Raw genomic sequence first — 21,989 nt, forward strand, 5'->3', positions numbered from 1 at the left:
ACGCCCCGTGCTCAGCCAGCACGGGGCCGTGCCCAAGAAGCAGCAGAAAAGACAAACCTGTAGAAGCTTCTATTGCCCACCACGGGGCCGTGTCCAGTGAGCACGGGGGGATGATTGTTGATGAATATCATGATGGTCTGTGAATGCATGATGGTCTGTGAATGCATGATCAATATGATTTATTGTTAACTGTTAGATGGACTAGGGTTGATGATGAATGTTGTGATCTTGATTTGTGCCTAGGCGGGATGATTGTTGTTGTTGTCAAATCAAATGAAATGATTAACTGATGAAATGAATCAACTGTGTTATTGAACTCGATACCATGATAGTATGCGTAGGGGTTAGATGTTCTTGTTGATCGAGTGCTAGGGGTGAGAACTATATTATTGATTTGATGATTATTGTTGAATGATTTCTCTATGATTCATGCATAATGATCTGTGATTGATGATGATAGTATGATTGTATGACTGATGACGGCTAGTCCAATGATTAGGGTTTCCAGTAAACTGTAACTGATCCACGACGTAACTGAATAAATGACGAAACCAACTCACGGCGAAACAGATTCGACGAAACAAAATGCGTTTCGTCGGAACCAGTCTCAACGAATCAAAGGTGTGTTTCGCCAAGGGTGTCAACGACGAAACAGGTGTGCGTTTCGTCAAAGGGGCTTAACGACGAAACAAAGGGGTGTTTCGTCGGATAGATGATTTTGCACAGTAACTTGATTTAACTCCGTTAGAAGTTAACTGGATTGATTAACTGCTGTTAAGTGATATGCATGACTTGTATGATATTGGATACACGTTTAGTACTTCTGTGATTATACCTATAGGTGAACAACATGAATACAAACTGATTATGTATACGTGCATACCTTAGGACGTGATTGATTAACTGTGAGCGCATACTTAGCATACCGAGCAAACCAAGGTGAGTTCACACTCATACCAAGGCATGGGATTCCCGGGGTTGGGAATGGGTTGGAATATTGGAATTGAACAATTACTCGTACCTACGCTATTGCTAGACTATCTACCATCGTCCTCAGTTATGCAGGGCACTTATGTAAAACCTACATAAACTAGTACTTACCACTGTCCTCAGGGTTCGAGGGACACTTACGTAAAACCTACGTAAACTCATACTTACCACTGTCTTCCAGGTCAGGAAGGACACTTACGTAAATCCTACGTAAACCCCCGCGTACAACTGTCCTCGGTAAAGAAGGGTACTTACGTAAAGCCTACGTAAACCTCGTACGTACTCCTGTTCTCGGGTTAAGAAGAACACTCATGGTTACGAATAGTCTAGTGTATTAAACATGGGAAGCCCCCACTAATTGAACGTACAACTGATTAGTTAACATCGCATGGTTATGCAACGAACTTACTTACTGTGAACTCGCTCAACTAGTTGTTGACTTTCTGTTACATGCCTTGCAGGACCATAGGTACATTTGGGAGCTTGCACAGGGAGGAGCTGGTCGTTGTGGGCACGGATCGTGAATGTTTCGTTAAACACTTTATGACATTTTATACTTTACTTATTATGGGTTTTTATTTACACGCTTCCGCTAAACAGTGATAACATACTTATATTTTGAACACCTTTCATATTGGTGGTTGAATGACATTTACTTTTACTTATTATTACATGTTCAATATGATTGGTGGCTTGATCCTGGTCATGTCACGCCTCCAAGCGGTGGTACCCCGCGTGTGGATTTTGGGGGTGTGACACAAATCATCTGCGAAGCACAAGCTGATGATTTTTTGTTTCTCACACTTAGCATGGAACCGAAAGAATGCCCCCATTGATATCTCATGATGCAAGATAGACGTGAGGACTTCCATAACTAGAGTAAACAGGTACGGCGACATTAGATCGCCTTGCCTAAGCCCTCGTTTGCCCTTAAAGTATCCATGGATATTTCCATTGATACTCAAAGAGAAGGTCGTAGACAAGACACATGTCATGATCCAACTTACCATCGCATTATGGAACCCGAAGCCTATAATGGCAGCCCGAAGGAACTTCCAATCAACCGTATCATAAGCCTTTTGTATGTCTACTTTGAAGGCACACCTGGGCGGACCATTTTGTCTATGATAGTTATGCATCAATTCCTGGGTAAGGAGAATGTTGTCAGAGATACGCCTACCCGGGACAAAGGCTGATTGGTTTAAGCTAACAACCTCTTGGATACCTTCCAGCAACTGATGAGTAATAATCTTACTAATAATTTTCTATAACACATTGCAGCATGAAATCGGCCTGTAGTCATTGACACAAGAGGGAGTAGGGTTCTTGGGAACAAGTGTGAGGAACGTGTGGTTGATTTCCTGCAATAGCCTTCCCGTAACAAAAAACTCTTTGACTGCCTGACATATATCGTTACCCGTAATATGCCAAGCCTTTTTAAAGAACAATGAAGTATAGCCATCTGGCCCCGGGCTTTTGTTTTCATCAATAGAAAAAAGAGCAGCCTTGACTTCATCATTGGTCACCCCTCTAACCATTATATCCGCTGTTAATGGACTTAATTGCTTCGGAAACAGATCTGGGGTAGGCACCGTAGTAGTAACCCCCTCCTCCCATAAGAATTTCCTGTAATGTTCGACCAGCACTTGGTAAATATTATCACCTTCATGCGTTATTCCATGGTTATCTGTTAACGAGTGAATCCGAGCCATATGGTTTTTGCTTTTCACCACATGATGGAAGAACTTTGTGTTAGCATCTCCTACCTGAAGCCAATGTGCTTTAGACTTTTGCTTAAGAAATCTCTCCTCACTTATAACCGCTTCATGATATTTCTTCAAGCATTCCTGTTCTCTCAACCGGACATCCACATCAAGCGGGTCACTATCCAATTTTATTTGAATATCATCCAAATCCTTCCTCAAATTCGTAACATTAGTATGAATATTACCTTGCTTCATAAGCAAACCCCTCAACGGATGTTTCAAAGCACGAAGCTTTTTCACAACTTGAAACATAGCTACCCCATGGATTGTCTTATTCCATTCAACGTTAACAACTTCACAGAACTCATTTTTGTAAGGAAAAAAATTGGCAAACTTAAAGGGCTTAGGTTTGCACTTTGCCACCGAAGGCATCTTGAGGACACAAGGGGTATGGTCTGAGATTCTATTCGGTTGGAATACCGCATATGAAGCTGGAAAAGCATCAATGAACTGGATGTTCGCCATCACTCTATCTATCTTTTTCATGATACCCACTCTCGTCTTGGGCTTTTGATTCCACGTAAAGTGCAACCCCACACTTTTAATATCCGTAATCTCAACTTGATTCACACAATCTTGAAATTCCCGCATGCCTATGGATAAGTTAGAAGAACCCATATACTTATCATCCAGACTTAGAGATGTGTTGAAGTCCCCCATGATGGCCCATGGATTATTATTGACAAACAACTTATGCATGCATAAGGATTCCCATAAGTTCCTACGCTCTCTGTAGCAGTTACTCGCATAAATAAACGAACAAAAAAGAGCTTTTTTCTCATGCTTGAAGATCACCTGAGTATGGATAACCTGATCCGAATAAGATAGCACCATGACATCTACTACCTCCACATTCCATCCTAAAATAATTTTAGTACCTTTAGTGCAGACATTGCCATTAGAAACCCAATCCCATTTCTTTAAAATATTATTACACACCCCCAACAACTTGGAAACATCTAAGTGAGATTCCAATGTAGCACATAACTGGATATTATTTTCTTTTTTTTTTTTTTTGGGTAAAGGGTTTTACCCCGGTGAATTTTATAAATAACCAATAAAAGAACAGGGTGTGCCATGAACTCGACACACACTACTAGCCAGGGCATACCCCGACTAGAGAAACAAAAACCAAGCCAAGAAAAACAAACACAACCAAGACAACAACTCAACCAAACACTACCCGAAAGTACACATTAAAACAAACCAACCCAATGACCCCCTAGCCTGGATCCAAAATCGTATCCTCCTTCGTGATCTGCCATCGGTCACGGATCTTCAAGTGGTCCGGGTGACTTGCAAACCTGAATCCCATTAACTTCAGCCGAACAGTGTTAAAAATAACTTGAGAAATTATAGCCGGGGATCGTTGAAGGTTCGAGAATAACCGATTATTTCTTTCTTGCCAAATGAAATAGGTAGTCGCCCCCAAGAGAATCTTGCAAACAATCTTGTTCAGTTGCTTAGAGCTAGCATTGTTCTCAATCCAATCCAAAAAAGAACTCCATGTGTTATTGACATTCCCCATATCCACCCATTCTCTAACTGTCTTCCACACCTCAGAGGCATAAGGACACTGAAAGAACAGATGGTCCCTAGAATCACGATCATAAGAACACAGAGGACAACACATGAGGACGAGATTAGTGGCACTACCCGCTTCCCAAATAGACATCCTGTCTTGAGTCTTTAGTTTGTTGTTAATAACTAGCCAAACGTGAAAAGAGTGCCTAGGAATACACTGGCTAAACCAAACCGCATCAACCCAAGTAACTTTTTTTTTTGGGTAAAGGGTTACCCCGGTGAATCTATTAAAATGCAACCGCAATTAAGTACAAGTAGTGAGGATGTGTTCCACACTAGTTCATATACAGGACATGCCCCATATATGTAAAACAAAACAAAACCAAAAACCTATGACACCCCAAAACCTAGTCTACTATACATCATGACAAGACATCTAGTAGACAAAACAATGCAAAAACACAAAAGCATATCCTCAACCACCATCATCAAAAATAAAGTAGCCACAAAACCGCAGCCCTTTCAAACGAAAAGCGGACAGCCTATCCATTAGATAACTTGGTAGAAGAGGTGCTTGCCCCTGCTTTGGAAGAAAAAGGATGAGTACCCGATGTCATAAAAGCACTAGTTTCATTGTAGACTTCTTCTACCTCCTCATCCGATTCCTGCCTGTCACACGACGGCTTCTTCTCCACTCGACCGACAGTGGTATCCCCCCGATTACCAGTATCATCCTTCAGAATATCAAACGGATTAGACGTTGAAACCTGGTTCTGCAACGAACTCTTAGAAGACGATTTTGGCTTAGGGTTAACAACTGGCTTGTAAACTACTTTAGGCTTCTGATTTTTCATATGGATGCCCTGGTTGTTCACTTTCTTCTTCTTGCCCTCTACAACCTGAAACTCATCATTCTTCTTATTAGTATCCCAACTAGAAGTTACCTGAGGGTTCTTTGGGCACGAGCTGTCATCATGACCAAACACGCAGCACGAGGAGCACCTTAGAGGCTCCCAATCATATTCAATCTTGACCTCCACCTTAGAAAACCCACTACCATCCATAGATGGGATAGCCACAGTAACACTCTTTTTTAACTCAGCTCCCGCTTGCACTTCAATAAGCGCTCTAGCATAGCTGCTCCTTCCCCAAGATTCCGCACACATCGAGGCAGTATACGTATCCAACATCTTAGGAATCCCAATCATAGAGGCAATTAAACTAAGTCCATCCTCGGTAAATGCAGATAACGGCACATCATGCATCTTTACCCAAACTGGTACTGCTGTAATGTCCTCTTTTTCCATCTTGATAGAGGGCGACCATTCTTTTAAAATTATGGGAACACTTCTGATTAGCCAAGGCCCATCCTCAAGCAATTGATTCATCCCTTCCTTAGTAGTAAACTTAAAGAGAAATACCCTGTTTGCATTCATCATGAGCCGGGAAAGACCATATTTCGCCCAGTTGTTTCTAGCAAAGTAATCAACCACAGGAAATGCCAACCGTTTACCCAGAAAATACCCAAATAAAGTGTTAGCATACCTATCCGTAACTTGTTGAACCGACGACAACGGGATAACAACATCAGCCCCATCAACTTTTTCGGCAGATTCCATCGCCCAGAAGTTCACTTTAACCTTCTCCTTTGTGTTCTTTACCATGTGAGCAAAGGACACAGGATCGGCATGCCCCGAAGTACCTTGAGCAGCCCTGTTTTCAGCCGAGAAGGATGCCCCAAAAAAATCTGATTTTGGTGTAAATTTGCTAGGGTAATCCCAAAAGTTGTCTGACTTTCCGACATCCCGTTTTTCCAAGCGAACCGGAACTGTGACCTTTGTTAGATCATCGATGATGTTTGAAGACTTAGTGTCACTTTGTGTTCCAATCGTTACCCCTCGCTTAGGCTGCAAAGAGTTCCCATCCACATCAAGAAATCGTGCAGCAATTTCTGCAAACGATGCCCGCGGCTTCCCACGAACATCCTGTTGATTTCCACCAGAGCCGCTAAGATCATCCATCAAAACAATTCAGCAAAGGAACGGCTGAATTAGATAAACCCTAGCCGAACTCAACACAACCAAACCCTAGCCGCCTACAATTTGGAAACCCTTGCGCCGTCAAACAGAAAATCACAAGTTCGGAAACCCTAATCCGATTAATCTTGAAACAACTCTAGTTCGCAAACCCTACTGATTAATGACAGCCGCTTACCCAGAATTGGTGATGATCAGCAACAAATGAATTAGATTGCCTTAACCGCCGCAAACCCTAATCCAAAGTCTGATTAGAATGATTCCGCCGGCACCCCAATTTCAAACAGAACCGAATGAGAGAAAACAGAACCCTAATGCACGAACTTAATCTGATTTCAAAAGATTAGAGCCTAAAGAAACGAGTATGGAATCCTTAGACAATAACCAAGATCGATCGAGACCAAGAGATGATTGAAAACGATTAGGGTTTCACGAAATCTCCAAGGTCGCCCAAGATCGCCCAGAGCCTCAACGTGGTATGCTAACCCAAGTAACTTTATCTCTCCTCATTCGAAAAGAGTTCCAAGCTTCAAAAGAGTGAAAATGCTGTAACTTACCCTCATAATCCTTCCAACGAGAACGATCAGCCACATCCTCCACTAAAGTTGGAGTGGAAATATTTAATAAGACCGGAAATAAATCATACCAAGCCACTGGCCATTTCCATTGACCATTAGAATCAATTAGATCCGCAACTGTCGTGTTTAAGTTGAAACCTGCATTATGAATACGCCTAGGAGAAATAAAGTCACGGATTGGGCTGCAAGAACACCAGTTATCGCTCCAAGCATTAGTCTGATGGCCGCTATGAATAGATTTCCAAACATAAGGCCGAATCTGATTTCTAAGCGCGAGAATCTTTCTCCAACCCCAACTCGGATTAGACGAGCATTTAACCTCCCAAAAACTAATACCTTTAAGCTTGTAGGTATGAATCCATGAAACCCACAACGAGCGCCGATTATTTATGATACTCCATGCATGGGAAGATATCAGCGCTTTATTAACATCCACAACACTCCGAATGCCCAAACCACCTTCGATCTTAGGCAAGCAAACATCCTTCCAGGCCACTTTAGAACGACTGGAACCTAGAACCCCACCATTCCATAGAAAACGACGCATACATTTTTCAAGATCCTTCACAATTCTGACCGGAAGCATAAACACTGAAGCCCAGTACGAATACATGGCAGCAATGACCGAATTGATCAATTGAAGCCTCCCCGCAAAAGACAAGGACTTAGATAACCAATTGTCAATCCTTCTTTGAACTCTTTCCACCAGAATTTTACAATCACTATACGCAAGCCTTGAAGATATAAGAGGCACTCCAAGATAACGCACAGGAAGAGAGCCCTCCTGGAACGGCATTAGACCCAAGATCTGATCCTTAACATGGGGCTGAACATTGCAAAAGAATATAGTACTTTTAGGAGCACTTGGAACCAAACCCGATATCCTTGTGAATTTCTGAAGAGCGTCCCTTATCAACTTAACCGAGACACAATCAGCATGAGCAAAGATGAACAAATCATCAGCAAAAGACACATTGATAATCTTTTGCTTCGCACAATGCGCATGGAAACGAAAACCTGAATCAACCTTCGAGGCTCGCTGGAGGAGGAGAGAGAGGACTTCCATTACTAAAGTAAATAAGTATGGAGATAGAGGATCGCCCTGTCTAAGACCCCTCTTACCACAAAAATACCCATGTAGCTCCCCGTTAATGCTCAGAGAATAAGAAACTGTAGAAACACAATTCATAATCCACCTGACCATTGTACTATGAAACCCGAAACCCAACAAAACCGCTTCAAGAAAGGACCAATTAACAGTATCATAGGCCTTCTGGATATCAATCTTCAAGGCATATCGCGACGGACCTCTATCAATATGGTAGTTATGCATTAGTTCCTGCGTCAGAAGAATATTATCAGTAATTTTACGACCCGGAACAAAAGCCGATTGATTGATGCTGACTAAACCATCCAAGCTTCCTTTAATTCTATCCGTTATAATCTTGCTTATGCATTTAAAGAGGACATTACAGCAGGAAATCGGCCGGTAATCCTGCACCGAGTTAGGAGAATCCTTTTTAGGAACTAATGCTATAATAGTGTGATTGATTTGCTTTAACATTTGGCCATTCTCAAAAAAATCCAGCACCGCGTTCGTAACTTGATCACCCACCACATCCCAAGAGTGTTTAAAGAATGCCGAAGTGTACCCATCCGGACCTAGGGCTTTGTTTTCACCAATACCGAACATAGCTTTTTTGACTTCATCCCTTGTCACCGATCGAACCATATGATTAGCTGAAAAATCGGATAGAGTGTTAACAAAAAGCTCCCCAATATCAAATGTATCAACCCGATCCTCCCTGCCTAAAAAATTAGTATAATGATTAAGAAAGGCTGTTGGAACTTGATCTCCCTCATACCGATTCCCCTGAACATCCATAATACTAAAAATTTTGTTTCGAGCATGACGACTTTTTACACACTTATGAAAAAAAGCTGTGTTTGTATCCCCTGCACATAGCCATTCTACCTTGGCTTTCTGTTTAAGGAAGCACTCCTCGTCATACGCCGCCGTTTGAAAATCCCGAAGGCATTTGGCATGGTCGTCACGAAGCACCAAATCCAACGGATTAGCATCCACTTGTTGCTGAATATGATCAAGTTTAAGCCGTAAACTAGCAACCCTCTCATGCAAGTTCCCTTGCCGAAAGAGGATTTTGCGAAAGATAGGTTTCAAGTTTCTCATTTTCTTCACAACAGCGAACATAGAGTGACCTTGAACCTCCTTAGCCCATTCACCCGAAACAGCCTTCCTAAACTCCTCTTTAGTGACAATGAAGTTAGGAAATTTGAACGGTTTAGGTTTAACCCGTGCCGTCGATGAAAACTTCACAATACAAGGAGAGTGGTCTGATAAACGCGGCGATTTAAAAAGAGCATGACCATACGGAAAAAGTTCCATGAATTTCAGGTTACTCATAACACGGTCTAACTTCTTCATGACTCCAATCCCCTCTCTAGGCTTTTGATTCCACGTAAAGTGGATGCCATGGCTCGGAATGTCTAGAAGCTCAGTCATCTTAACACAATCAAAGAACTCCCTCATGCCGGAAGTATGATGGGACGGGCCAGACAAACTATCTTCCATATTAAGAGCCACATTTTTTTTTTTGGGTAAAGGGTTACCCCGGTGATTCTATATATTCACAACCAAAAAAGCACAAGTAGTGTAGAGAGTCTACACTAGTTCAATCATGAGACACACCCCATGAAAGTCAAACCAAAACCAAACCAAAACAAAACAACCAAGAAAAGGAAACGACCACTAGACTACAATATCTAGATACAAATAACCAAACACACTAATCAGCCTCCATCTTCGCCTTTGTCATCCGCATAGATCTCCCATTCTTCAAGAATCTTTCGCACCCTCACGGTATCCTTCAACTTAGCTCCCATCAACTTGTATCGCACTGTTTTGATAATAACATCACTAACCGTCTCAGGAGGTCTGAGTTGATTTTTAAACAACCGAGCATTCCTCTCTTGCCAAATGTTATAAGCAGTAGCCGCAACGAGGAGCTTAGCCACATAAATATCCGCCCGCTTCTGATGACTACGAGCACTAAGCCAGTGAACAACTTCTGACCATTTCGGGCTGACCGAGTTCATACCCCCCCTATCCCGGATTAGCGTCCACACCTGTGAAGAATATTTGCATTCAAAGAACAAGTGTGGGTGGGAATCAAAGTTCTCAAAACACAATAAGCAACACATCATATTCATGTTTTTCCTTCTAGACAAATCCCATTGCAGAATTTTATCCTGTGTAAGGAGCTTACGTTTCATAATCAGCCACATCATGAATGCGTGCCTCGGAATACACTGAGCGAACCACACAATTTTGCACCAATCAACATCCGGTTCCCTATAGCGCAACGAATGCCAAGCCCCAGACGTCGAAAACCCATTAAGATCATTCCCATCCTTCCATAAAAGCCTATCATTTTTCATCGGATCCAAAATTACTTGATCAATCTGAATCAGAACAGGGAACAAATCCCTCCACGCTATAGGCCAACTCCAACCCCCATTCGAATGCACATCGGCCACCGAATCCTCCAACCTAAAATCAGCATCTGTAATAACTCTAGGCGAAAGAAAATCGGCCAAAGGCCCCAACTCGGACCATGTATCATACCACGCTGAGGTAGAGGCACCATTACCAACCTCCGACCAAAAATGATTTCTAACCAGCGGCCCTAACTGAGATATCTTCCTCCACGACCAACAACTACTAGCGGGCGTTTTACATACCCAAAAACTCTTACCCTTTAACCGATACGAGTGCACCCAATCAACCGACAAGGAGTCCCGTTTAGAAACAATGCTCCAAATATGAGACGACATCAACGCTTTATTCATATCCCCCACACGTCTAATACCCAAGCCCCCCTCATATTTTGGCGTACAAACCAATTTCCAAGAGACTTTCGATTTACCTTTATTAAACGCAGAATCTTGAGACCAAAGAAAGTTTCTCATCTTAGCTTCAAGCTCCTTGATAATCCGAACCGGCAAAATAAACACTGAGGCCCAGTAGATATGCATAGAAGATAGGACAGAATTAATAAGCTGAAGTCTTCCTGCGAAGGATAACAGCTTATTTCTCCAATGCATGATACGCTTTTCCAACCTCTCCACTAGAACTCGACATTCATTGTACCCAAGCCTAGCCGAAATCAACGGGACCCCCAAGTACCTGACAGGCAGCTTTCCTTCCTTAAAAGGCATGATATTCAGAATAGCTTGCTTAGTATGATTTTTCACATTGCAAAAGAAAACCGTGCTTTTCTGATTGCTAGGGACCAACCCCGACATCTTAGTGAATTTCGAGAGGGAGGACATAATGCAATTAGCCGAACTAATTTCCCCTCTAGCGAATAAAAACAAGTCATCTGCAAAGCAAAGATTAATAATTCGCTGTCTTTCACACCTATTGTGGAACCTGAAAGAGGAATCAATTTGTACCGAATGCTGCAGAATACTCGTTAATACCTCCATAACCAACGTAAATAAATACGGGGACATTGGATCACCCTGCCTCAACCCACGTTTCCCTTTGAAAAACCCATGCACTGAGCCATTGACACAAACCGAGAATGATGTAGTAGAGACACATACCATAATCCACTCCACCATTTTGATGTTAAAACCAAAACCAATCAGCACTTTTCTCAAAAACCCCCAATCGACAGTATCGTAAGCTTTCTGAATATCGACTTTAAACGCACATCTCGGGGGACCCGCATCTCTATGATAATTATGCATTAATTCCTGGGTTAAGAGAATGTTATCCGAGATTTTCCGACCAGGAACAAAGGCCGATTGGTTGATGCTAACAATATCATTAAGGGCACCTTTAATTCTGTCCGCAATGATCTTACTGATACATTTGTAAAAAACATTACAGCAAGCAATCGGACGAAAATCAGTAACAAGCATAGGGGTCGAAACCTTTGGAATGAGAACAATTAACGTATGATTCAATTCCCGGAGAAGATTACCCGTTTCAAAGAAATCCTTAATCGCGTTAGAAATATCATTACCAACTAAAGACCAAGCACTCTTAAAGAAGGCTGCCGTATAACCATCCGGCCCAGGTGCTTTGTCGTTACCAATCGAAAACATAGCCTTTTTGACCTCCTCTGTCGTTACCTGCCGAATCATATTGGACGCCGCATCATGAGATAACATTTTCGGGAATAAATCTGGAGCCGGTTCAAGAGAAATATCCCCTATAGATCCGAAGAATCCCTCATAGTGCTGAACAAACGCTTTAAAAACCATGTCACCTTCATAAGTAACCCCACCCGAGTCCGTAACAACTTCTATTCTAGAAAAATGATTTCTGGCTTTCAACGAGGAATGAAAGAATTTCGTGTTCATATCACCAGCCGCTAACCAGTCCACTTTCGATTTTTGTTTCAGGAACCTCTCCTCGTCTAGTAAAGCCGCCTGTAACTCGCGGCTAATAGAAGCCTCTTCAGCACGGATAGCAACATTAGACGGGTCTTGATCCAAGTTTTGCTGAATTACATCCAACTTCGATCTAAGGTTATCTACTTTCTTGTGGAGATTTCCTTGTTTAAAGAGCAACGACCTCAACGGGTGTTTCAGCAAACGAAGTTTTTTTACAACTCGGAACTGATACACTCCCTCAACATGAGTACCCCAACCATTAGTAACGATTTCCAAAAATTCTGGTTTGAAAACCAGAAAATTAGCGAACTTGAAAGACCTCGGTTTCACTATCACAGCATCCGGGAACGATAAAATACATGGACAATGATCCGACAGACGATATGGCTTGAAAACAGCCACCGAGTTCGGATATTCCGCTAGAAAAGAAGTGTTCCCCATCACCCGATCAATTTTCTTAAGTAACCCAATCCCTTTCTTAGGCTTTTGGTTCCAAGTAAAATGAATACCTGACCGATTAATATCGACCACTTCAATATCATCAACACAAGCCTGGAACTCCCTCATACCGGTCGAACAAGAAGAAGTGCCCATGGAACTGTCCTCTATATTCAGAGAGTTAAAATCACCCATAATAAACCACGGACTATCCGCAACAAGAGTTTTGTGCAACGAAAGTTGGTGCCACAACTCCCTCCGGGTCACATAATAATTAGCAGCATAAACAATAGAACAGAAGACCCTCCTTTTATCCAATTTAAACACGAGTTGAAGGTGCATAACCTGATCCGACTGAGCCAAAACCATCACGTCAAAAACGGCCGGATTCCAACCCACAATGATTCTAGTGCCTTTATCACAACATCTACCATTCGAAGTCCAATCCCACGAGCGAAAAACGGACTTACAAACACTAGCCAAGTTAGCAACATTAACATGGGACTCTAAAATAGCACACAGACTCAACTTATAATCTTTCACAGCTTGCCGAACCTCCATTTGCTTAAGCGGGCGGTTCAACCCCCTTATATTCCAGACCGCGAGACTAATCATTAGCAACTACCTGAGAAGGAGTGCTTGCCCCTTGTTTGCTCTGAATTTTACACGTCCCTTGCCTCATGAACTCATCCATTTCGTTATAAATTTCTTCAACTTCATTATCCGAATCCTCCAAGGCCGAACCTGAGGATTTCTTGCTAGTTCCCTCTCCCGAATCAGCTTGGTTCAACACTTCAAAAGGATTATTCAGTTTAATCGGCACCGAAGACGACCCATGGTTACCCTTCGGCTGGGGTTTTGGAGCCACCGGCCGATATTCAAATCTGCTTTTCTGCTTGTTCACCGGAATACCCATTTTTCTAGCGACCTTCTTACCATGAACTTCAGTATACCCATCCTGATCAACAATCGGACCCTTTTTCTTCTGCAAGTTCTTTTGAAAATTACGGTTCGGCACATCATTCTTAACAACCTTCACCGGTGTTTTAGGACACACATCAGCCGTGTGACCAAACACACAACAAGTGTGGCAACGGTGTGGACTCCATTCATACTCCACGTACATAGTTTCTTTAATAAAACCCTCCCCTTCCGGTTCAGGTATCGCCATAGTAATCTCTTCACGAAACTCCTTATCAGCCGAAATTTCCACCAACGCTCTAGCATAGCTGCTACGACCCCACAAATCGGTACACATAGAAGTTGTAAAAGAATCCAGCATCTTAGGCTCACCGATTTTTGTAGCTATCAAGCTAAGACCATCTTCCGTATAAGCCGCAATAGGAACCTCATGAATTTTAACCCAAACCTGCACCTTCTTAACTTCTTTCTTTTCAAGTTTGGTCGTTGGGGTCCATATGTTCAGAAACAACGGTTGCGATCTAATAATCCACGGACCATCCTTGAGGACATTCATCATTCCCCCTTCATCGTTGAACTTGAAAAAGAAAAATCCATTAGCATTCATCATCGACTTCTGCAACCCATATTTCTTCCACTGAGCTTTAACAAAGTAATCAACAACCGGGAATGCAACCCGGTCCCCCAAAAAATACCCGTAAATAGTATTAGATAACTTCTCTTGCACGGTTCGGACAGATTCTTTGGGAAGCACGATATCACATCCTTCATGCACAACCGGACTCTCCAAGGAACGAAAATTAACTTTCTGACCACTACTAGCTGCAACCGATTCCGCATAAGACAAAGGAGTAGAGCTACTACTCTGACCGTTAAAAGAACTTTGAACACCATGAGCAGCCCCAGATGCAACCGGTTTGAAAGTCACACCTTTAGCAGGATTAGGGTTTGCATGGGGCGCCCCCATAGCCGACTCATAATCCATCCCACATGCATGATCAGCATTCAATTCAACTGGCTTAGATATATCGATCAAGCCATCAATAACCGACGTAGCATTAGTGGAATACATACCTCGCCTCGGAATCCGATTATTCCCCTCAATGTTAGTCACTCGCAACCCAATACCACGAACTGGTGGTGTCTTCTCATCCGTCCCCGGAGTGGCAACCTCCTGCAACGGCTTAGAGCGATCATTCATGACAACAGCAATCCAAAACAACTCTCTCTAGAAACCAGCAGACCAAAGAAACAAGCACCCGAAATCCAAAAAACCCTAGAGCCGCAACCAGAACGAAGACCAAGAAACAGAAAACCCTAATCCTAAAAACCCTAGTTTGAAACCTGAACCCTTAATCGATTAAACCTGAGCATCAATCTAGCTAAATTAAACTCAGTTAACCGCAATCAACGACTACCAGTTTAATAAATCAGGGTTCTTGAATCAAAAACTAGAGCGGCGATTGTAAGAAGAAAACCGAAAAAAACCCTAGTTCTAAATCGATCCCTAGTGCTAACGAGTTCGTTATAGAGATCAAATCTCTAATCACAGACTGTTATACACAAGATCACGAAGAAAAACATAGGATTCATGAAGAACAATCAAAATCGCCATTTAGGAGAGAGAGCATAGGGTTCACAACTTATAGCCACATTAAAATCTCCAAGGACTAACCACGGTTTATCACGAGCCAAGGCATTAAAATTGCATAAATCCTCCCACAGTATTCGACGATCAAGGGCCTTGTTTTCAGCATAAACGAAAGAGCAGAAAAACACTCTATTATCAGCTTTGATATGGATTTGAGTATGCATCACCTGGTCCGATTGTGAAATCACCATAATATCCACCACATCTGTATTCCATCCAAGAATAATTCTGGTACCTCTAGAACATAACCCTCCATTAGACGTCCAACTCCAACTCCTAAAGACATTGCTACAAATACCGGATAACTTATTCACATGTATATGAGACTCTAAGACAGCACAAATACTCAACTTGTTTTCAGCTATAAGAACCCGAACCTCAGCTTGTTTCAGGGGCCGGTTCAAGCCCCTAATATTCCAAGCGGCTAAACTATCCATGTAAACCTGTGAAACCGGGAGTGCTTGCCCCCTCAGAATTGTTTCCACCCGAAGTACCACTCATGAATTTAGACATTTCCGTAGGCACAACCTCAACAACCTCTTCCACACGATTACCATTTGGTTTATTCCTAACATCCGGCTTTGGACCCATATTTTCCACATTAGCAAGAGGAATAACCACATCCCCATCAGACTTAGATAACGCTTCAAAAGAGTTTTTGGTTGCCACATTGGCATTCACATTGGAATCCGGTTTATCCTGTTTCGTACCCGAGGAGCTTGCACCCGAGTTCCCACCCTTCGGCCTATACACAAACTTAGCCTTCTGTTTCTTTTGTATAACCCCAATTCTAGCTTGTTTCCTCGTATCCGTTATGAAACCCTCGTCATCTATCACCACTTGTTTAGCTTTAGTAATGATATTCTTAGGGCATGTTTGGTCATTATGGCCAAACACACAGCACACCGAACAGCGCTGAGGCTTCCATTCATACTCTATTTTCACCTTTTCGGTAATATAGCCATCCTCCTCAAGCTTCGGAATGGCAACCGTTATAAAATCTTTTAAATCATTATCCGCATTAATCTCAATCAAGGCACGTGCAAAACTACTCCTCCCCCAGTTATCCACACACATATCAGCCGTATAGCCATCTAACCTTTTCGGAGTACCCAACTTAGAAGCTAATAAACTCAGCCCATCATCCGTGTAGATTGCAATAGGGACATTATGAAATTTAACCCAAACCGGAACCGATTTGATACACTCCTTCTTGAGGTTGACCGAAGGCGACCAAACATTCAAGAAAAGAGGAACCTTTCTAATTAACCATGGCCCTCCTTCAAGCACTTTCATCATCCCCTCCTTAGAATCAAACTTAAAAAAGAAGAACCCTTCCGAGTTCATCATAATCTTAGCAAAACCATGTTTAGCCCATACATTTTTAGCATAGTATTCCACAACAGGAAAAGGAAGCCTATTGCCCAAAAAGTATCCATACAACACATTCTCAAATTTATCCTGAACCTTCTGAATTACCTCACGAGGAATAAGCACATCCGCATCCTGAACCGTCTCCGTAGCATCCAGTTTTCTGAAATTGACTTCTCTTTTCAGCGAATTCATCGTTTTAACCTTGTCCGCATACGAAAACCCGGCCATGTCCTTCACCACATTACTCAAACTAGGGTTTGCATGGGCATCTACATTAGCAGCCGTTTGCCCACCTCCATATCCCCACACACTATCCGGACTCTCTGACGACATCCCGTGCTGATAATCTTGACTGTTAGAGCCGCTCGAAGGCAGCTGAACTGGGACCGTAATTTTCTCCAACTCATCAATAACATTGATGACCTTAGGATCTTTCGACACAACACCTCGATGAGAAATCAACGGATCCCCATCAATCCGTACCGGCTTGTTTTGCAAAGAAGAAGTTTGACGCAAATCCTGGACATTAACCGAACCCTTAGAAGTAATGAATACATCCTCATGCATCCTATCCGAAAAAGAACGAAACCCTAAATCCTCCAAACTCCTATCACGATTATTATCCATGCAAACGAATGAAAGTAGTAACCAGGAGGAAAGATCAAGCAACACAAAATACTCAAAAAGAAACGAACCACGGCAATAACAATGGCGGCAGAACCCTAGTAAAAAAAAAAAAGAAACGAAAATAAAACCCTAAAATCAACTTCAAAAGATTAGAAACCAGGATTGAAGTCTAGAACCCTACTCAGAAGGAACGACAACACCCCAATACCTAACCCAAATCGATTGAAATTAAGGAAGAAATCAAGAACAAGCTAGGGTTTCAGTGAAGTCGCCAAAATCGCCAAGGAGACCAGAGAGAAGCCATTTTTTCTACGGATATTATTTTCTTTAATGACTTCACGAACCTCTTTCTGTTTTAGAGGGCGGTTTAACCCTCTAATATTCCAGCTAGCTATACTGTCCATCAGTAACCATAACAGGAGGAGTGCTTGCCCCTGTAGTAAACCCACAAGCATCATCATCTGAATGCATACCCGAAGTACTAACCTCCGACCCTTCCCTTACCTCATCCTGGTCCGATTCCTCATTGTTCTCATTTCGATCCTTGGATCCTAGGGCATGGAACGTGTTACTGGTTTTAACGGGGTTCTAGTTCAATGTCTTAGATTCAAACCGTTGTTTAGGTTTTGCATTATCCTTCCTAACCGGTCTGTACATAATCTTAGGCTTCTCTTTAACCACTCTTTTACCCGACTTCTTTTTACCCACCGTCTGATAACCTTGTTCATCCACTTGTTCTCCAACCTTTGCTTCTGGCTTCTAAGGTTGCTTGGTATTGTTTGGGCAAGACTCACCTGTATGTCCAAACACATTACACACCTCACACCTAGGAGGGGTCCACTCATACTCAACTCTAACCATACTTTTCAGAAAACCACCATCCTCCATATTAGGTATGGCCACCAAGACAGTATCCTTTAATTCCTTCTCGGCATCTAGCTCCACAATAGCTCTCGCATAACTAATGCGACCCCATGAGTCCATAAACATCCTAGCAGTCTCATTATCCAAAACCTTTGGAGTTCCCACCTTAGACGCTATTAGGCTCAAGCCATCCTCGGTATAGGCTGCCAGGGGAATGTCATGTAGTTTAACCCAAACTGGTATCTTTTTTAATTCCTCCTTCTTGAGCTCCGTATTCGGTGACCAGTATTTGAGAAATATAGGAACATTCCTGATTAGCCAAGGCCCATCTTGGAGCATCTGATCCATTCCTTCTTTGGAGTTAAATTTGAAAAAAAAAAAGAATCCCTTACCGTTCATCATGCACTTTTCTACACCATATTTCTCCCACCTTTTTTTAACAAAATAGTCCACCACTGGGAACGCCAATCTCCTCCCCAGGAAGTATCCAAATAGCACATTCATAAACCTTTCCTGCACTATCTTAACAGAGGCCACAGGAATAGTAACTTCTGCGTTCTCCACCCTGTCTGAGGACTCCATCAACTGGAAGTTTACCTTCCGTTTTGGGGCTGTGGACTTCAATTTAACTGCATAAGATTCCTGAATGGGATGGTCTTGACCCTCTGGGCCTTTATCCTCCTTAGCAGACCACATGTCCATAAAATCTGGAACATCCTCCTATTGTAATTCAGGCGACTTGACATGCACATCCTGGTTGTTTTCCAGTTCCACCCCTTTTGTATTTAGAGACGTGCTAGCATTCTCCGCCGGCACCGGCACCGTAACCTTAGTTAATTCATCAATAACGTTTATCAGTTTGGGATCCTTCTGGGGATTTTTGACCGTACCCCATCGAGGCAACATGGTATTGCCGTCAGCAATAGTGGCTCGATTACTGAAACCCTTGTTAAGATTTGAGGGTTTCCCCCTCAGCTCATGCGTGTTAGGACCTTTAGAGTTCATTCATGCAGCAGAGACAAATACGTGACACCCAACACAAAGAAACACCAAAAGCATGCAAACCCTAATTCTAGCACTTTACCTAATGTATCTTAACTGATCGAAATAGTGACCAAGGTATATCAAGGTTACTGCCCAACCAGTAGGACCGATTAACCCTAGCCTCTATTCCAACAGAATCGAAACAGTAGAGAAAACTATGGCGGCAGAAAAGCGAAGAGAGAATAAAAAACGAAAACTCTACACATCTAGACCCTCAAGAATGCTATCAGAGTCGTATTCAAACGAATAACAAATCTAACTGACATTCAATCACGCAAAGAAGAGCAGGATCACAGTAAGGAACAAGGTCGCCATTGCTAGAGAGAGAAATTAGGGTTTTGGTAGCCCTTTATTTGTTTGGTTTTAAGACAATGTAAATTACCTAATGAATCAATAAAACGAAACTTTTTGTATCCATGGTTGTGAAACAATAATTCTGTTACAACACTCCCTGACGTTTCCGCCATGATTTGTTGTTTTACATGGTCGGGGTGTGACACCAACTGATGGCGGAAACATCGGGGCATGGCATTGAGTGAAACAGATTGTCCATGAGTATCCATAACAACTATTAATTACCAGATAATTAAACGTCATGTCCCATACTTATTACAAATAATTGTCTCAAAAAACAAATACTATTCCGACAACTCAGATAGACCCCTAGCTTGATTCACCAAAGCACAGCAATTCCAAGCATCTTATGCACCTGTCACATATGTTAAAATAAAGTCAATACACAGAGTGTAAAGGTGAGCATACAAGTTTAATAGTATAATAGAGTTCGAAATTGTTTACGCATAACCAGCATGTAACATGTCACACCCCCAAAAATACCACATGCGGAAACCCCGCTAGGCGTGTGATGTACCAGGATCTAGCCACTAATCATATTGAACTCATAACAAGATTTCAAATAGAGTTGTCAATTTTAAATAAAAGTGTATCAATCATAAACTTAATAAAATCCAACAAGTTCAGCGAAAGCAATAAGTAAACCATTGTTTAAATGTTTCAAAACCAAATGTATGAAGATCAGTAAGCCTATCATGTGTATCCAATCAGTTCGACCCATGACCACTCCAGCCATTCCATACAGCAAGTTCCATATCCAAGAAATCTAACGACATGCGAGCATGCAACAAGTGTATCAGACAACGCTGGTGAGTTCATAATTTTACGAAAACGTTAGTTACCAAGTGTTTAGTTCAGTTCATTGATAATAACTCAAGTACCGTACAAGATGGCTTCCCGATTGTTTTACCCATCCCCAATGCCCCCTATCTAAGCATTGGTCGTGATTAAGGTCATTAGTTCACACCCGTCCTCTCAGGTACGGTGTGAGGTTGCCAAGCCTAATAGCGCTATCAACTAATACCCCGTTACCTCTCAGGTAACTAATTCGGTAAGATTAGTTACTTGTTTAACAGTTAATCAAACACGTCCTAACATGGTTACCGACAACAATCAGTTTCATGTGCACATAAACCACATATTTCACGTACAACTAATTAATGTATTCCTTGTTCACATACTACACAATTATTGCACAAGTAGCACACATATAGTTCAAGTCATAATCAGTTAACACATCAGCCTAATATCATCAAGTAGTTACTTAGCAGGCATTTGGTTCAAAAGCAGATTCACCCCATGATTTCATGTTTACAAGACACATACACTTATCATATTCAACACAAGAATATGTGAATTAATTAAGTTAATGATCCACCTAAGCTTGGTGCGACCCATGATGATAATATGTTGTTTATGATCCATGGCAACACTCCGAGCCAAATACAACTTATGGCCCAAAATGAAATGCAATCTAAGAAGAGTGAATGACCCATCAGAGCCCAGCCCACTTTGAACGTGCGGCTGTCCCCGAGACAGTGTGCGGCCCAACCACAACTATGCATGATGCATTAACTTGTGCAGCCCAAATAGCATGTAAGGCCCACTAATTAAGCATATGATCAACTCAAAGACTCATGACATGAACGTGCAACCTACTGTTGTGTTTAATGTAAATGGTGTGTAGTTTGATTATGTGTGGTGGGCATCAAAGACATGTGTGGTACGGGTACATATGCAGCCCAAGATTGTGCAACTAGAGGATTGGCATAAACAACTTAGCCGATTATATTTTCCATGCTCGCTCGCTCCCTCCTTGCATAACCAAGTGATTACAAAAATCAAGATGTATAGGAACTCTAATTATGATACCTCCTAACAGTGACTAATGACAGGGCCCTATTCAAATCAGATCCCTCCCCATGCAACATAAAGTGTTAGAACTTCTCTCATCATAATATCTAGAAAAAGAAACCCTAGATCATAGTCAACCATTCACAAGTTCAACGTAACTGAGACACTTAATAAGGCTCTAACAAAACTAACATTACTACCCGAGAAGATGCAAGCAGGAGATCACAGGAACGAGAAGGAGAGAAACTTCCTTTTTGCTGCCGTCGCCGTGAGGAAGAAGGAAAGGGATAGGGTCGGTTTATTTGCTGCTAGATTATGGGAGTTTATAAGGTTTTAAAGATAATCAAACTTTAGCTAAGTGGGCTGGGCCTAGCTTATACCCGCCAGCCCATCTGTAACCTTTGATCATTTCACTACTCAATTATGTAACACATGGTGTTTTACGATAGTTTTAATACCAACAAAGTAGTATTTAAATTGATTTATTTTCGATATAAGGTTACTAAGAGTAATATATATCTGACATGCGGAATGGCAAAGA

At 42.0% G+C, this 21,989-nt stretch overlaps 1 protein-coding gene across 1 annotated transcript; it reads right to left on the bottom strand.

Moving 5' to 3' along the window:
- Positions 1-2,255: 2,255 nt before the first annotated feature.
- On the bottom strand, positions 2,256-6,301 carry LOC110931615. The gene is made up of 3 exons (XM_022175001.1): positions 4,931-6,301; positions 4,061-4,332; positions 2,256-3,486 (listed from the first exon to the last, which is right to left on the bottom strand). Exons 1-3 carry the CDS (start codon positions 6,299-6,301, stop codon positions 2,256-2,258), a joined length of 2,874 nt encoding a protein of 957 aa, XP_022030693.1.
- Positions 6,302-21,989: the final 15,688 nt, after the last annotated feature.

This window comes from Helianthus annuus, chromosome 3, assembly GCF_002127325.2.
Source record: "Helianthus annuus cultivar XRQ/B chromosome 3, HanXRQr2.0-SUNRISE, whole genome shotgun sequence".
Taxonomy (NCBI): domain Eukaryota; kingdom Viridiplantae; phylum Streptophyta; class Magnoliopsida; order Asterales; family Asteraceae; genus Helianthus; species Helianthus annuus.

Bases quoted from the DNA above. Each gene is read 5' to 3' on its own strand.
- LOC110931615 (XM_022175001.1), bottom strand. From the start codon at position 6,301: ATGGATGATCTTAGCGGCTCTGGTGGAAATCAACAGGATGTTCGTGGG. The intron at 4,333-4,930 runs GTAGAAGAAGTC...CTGTTCTTTCAG, and splicing joins GGCAGGAATCGGATGAGGAG to TGTCCTTATGCCTCTGAGGT. The intron at 3,487-4,060 runs GTTTGCAAGTCA...TAACTGCTACAG, and splicing joins CTGAAGTTAATGGGATTCAG to AGAGCGTAGGAACTTATGGG.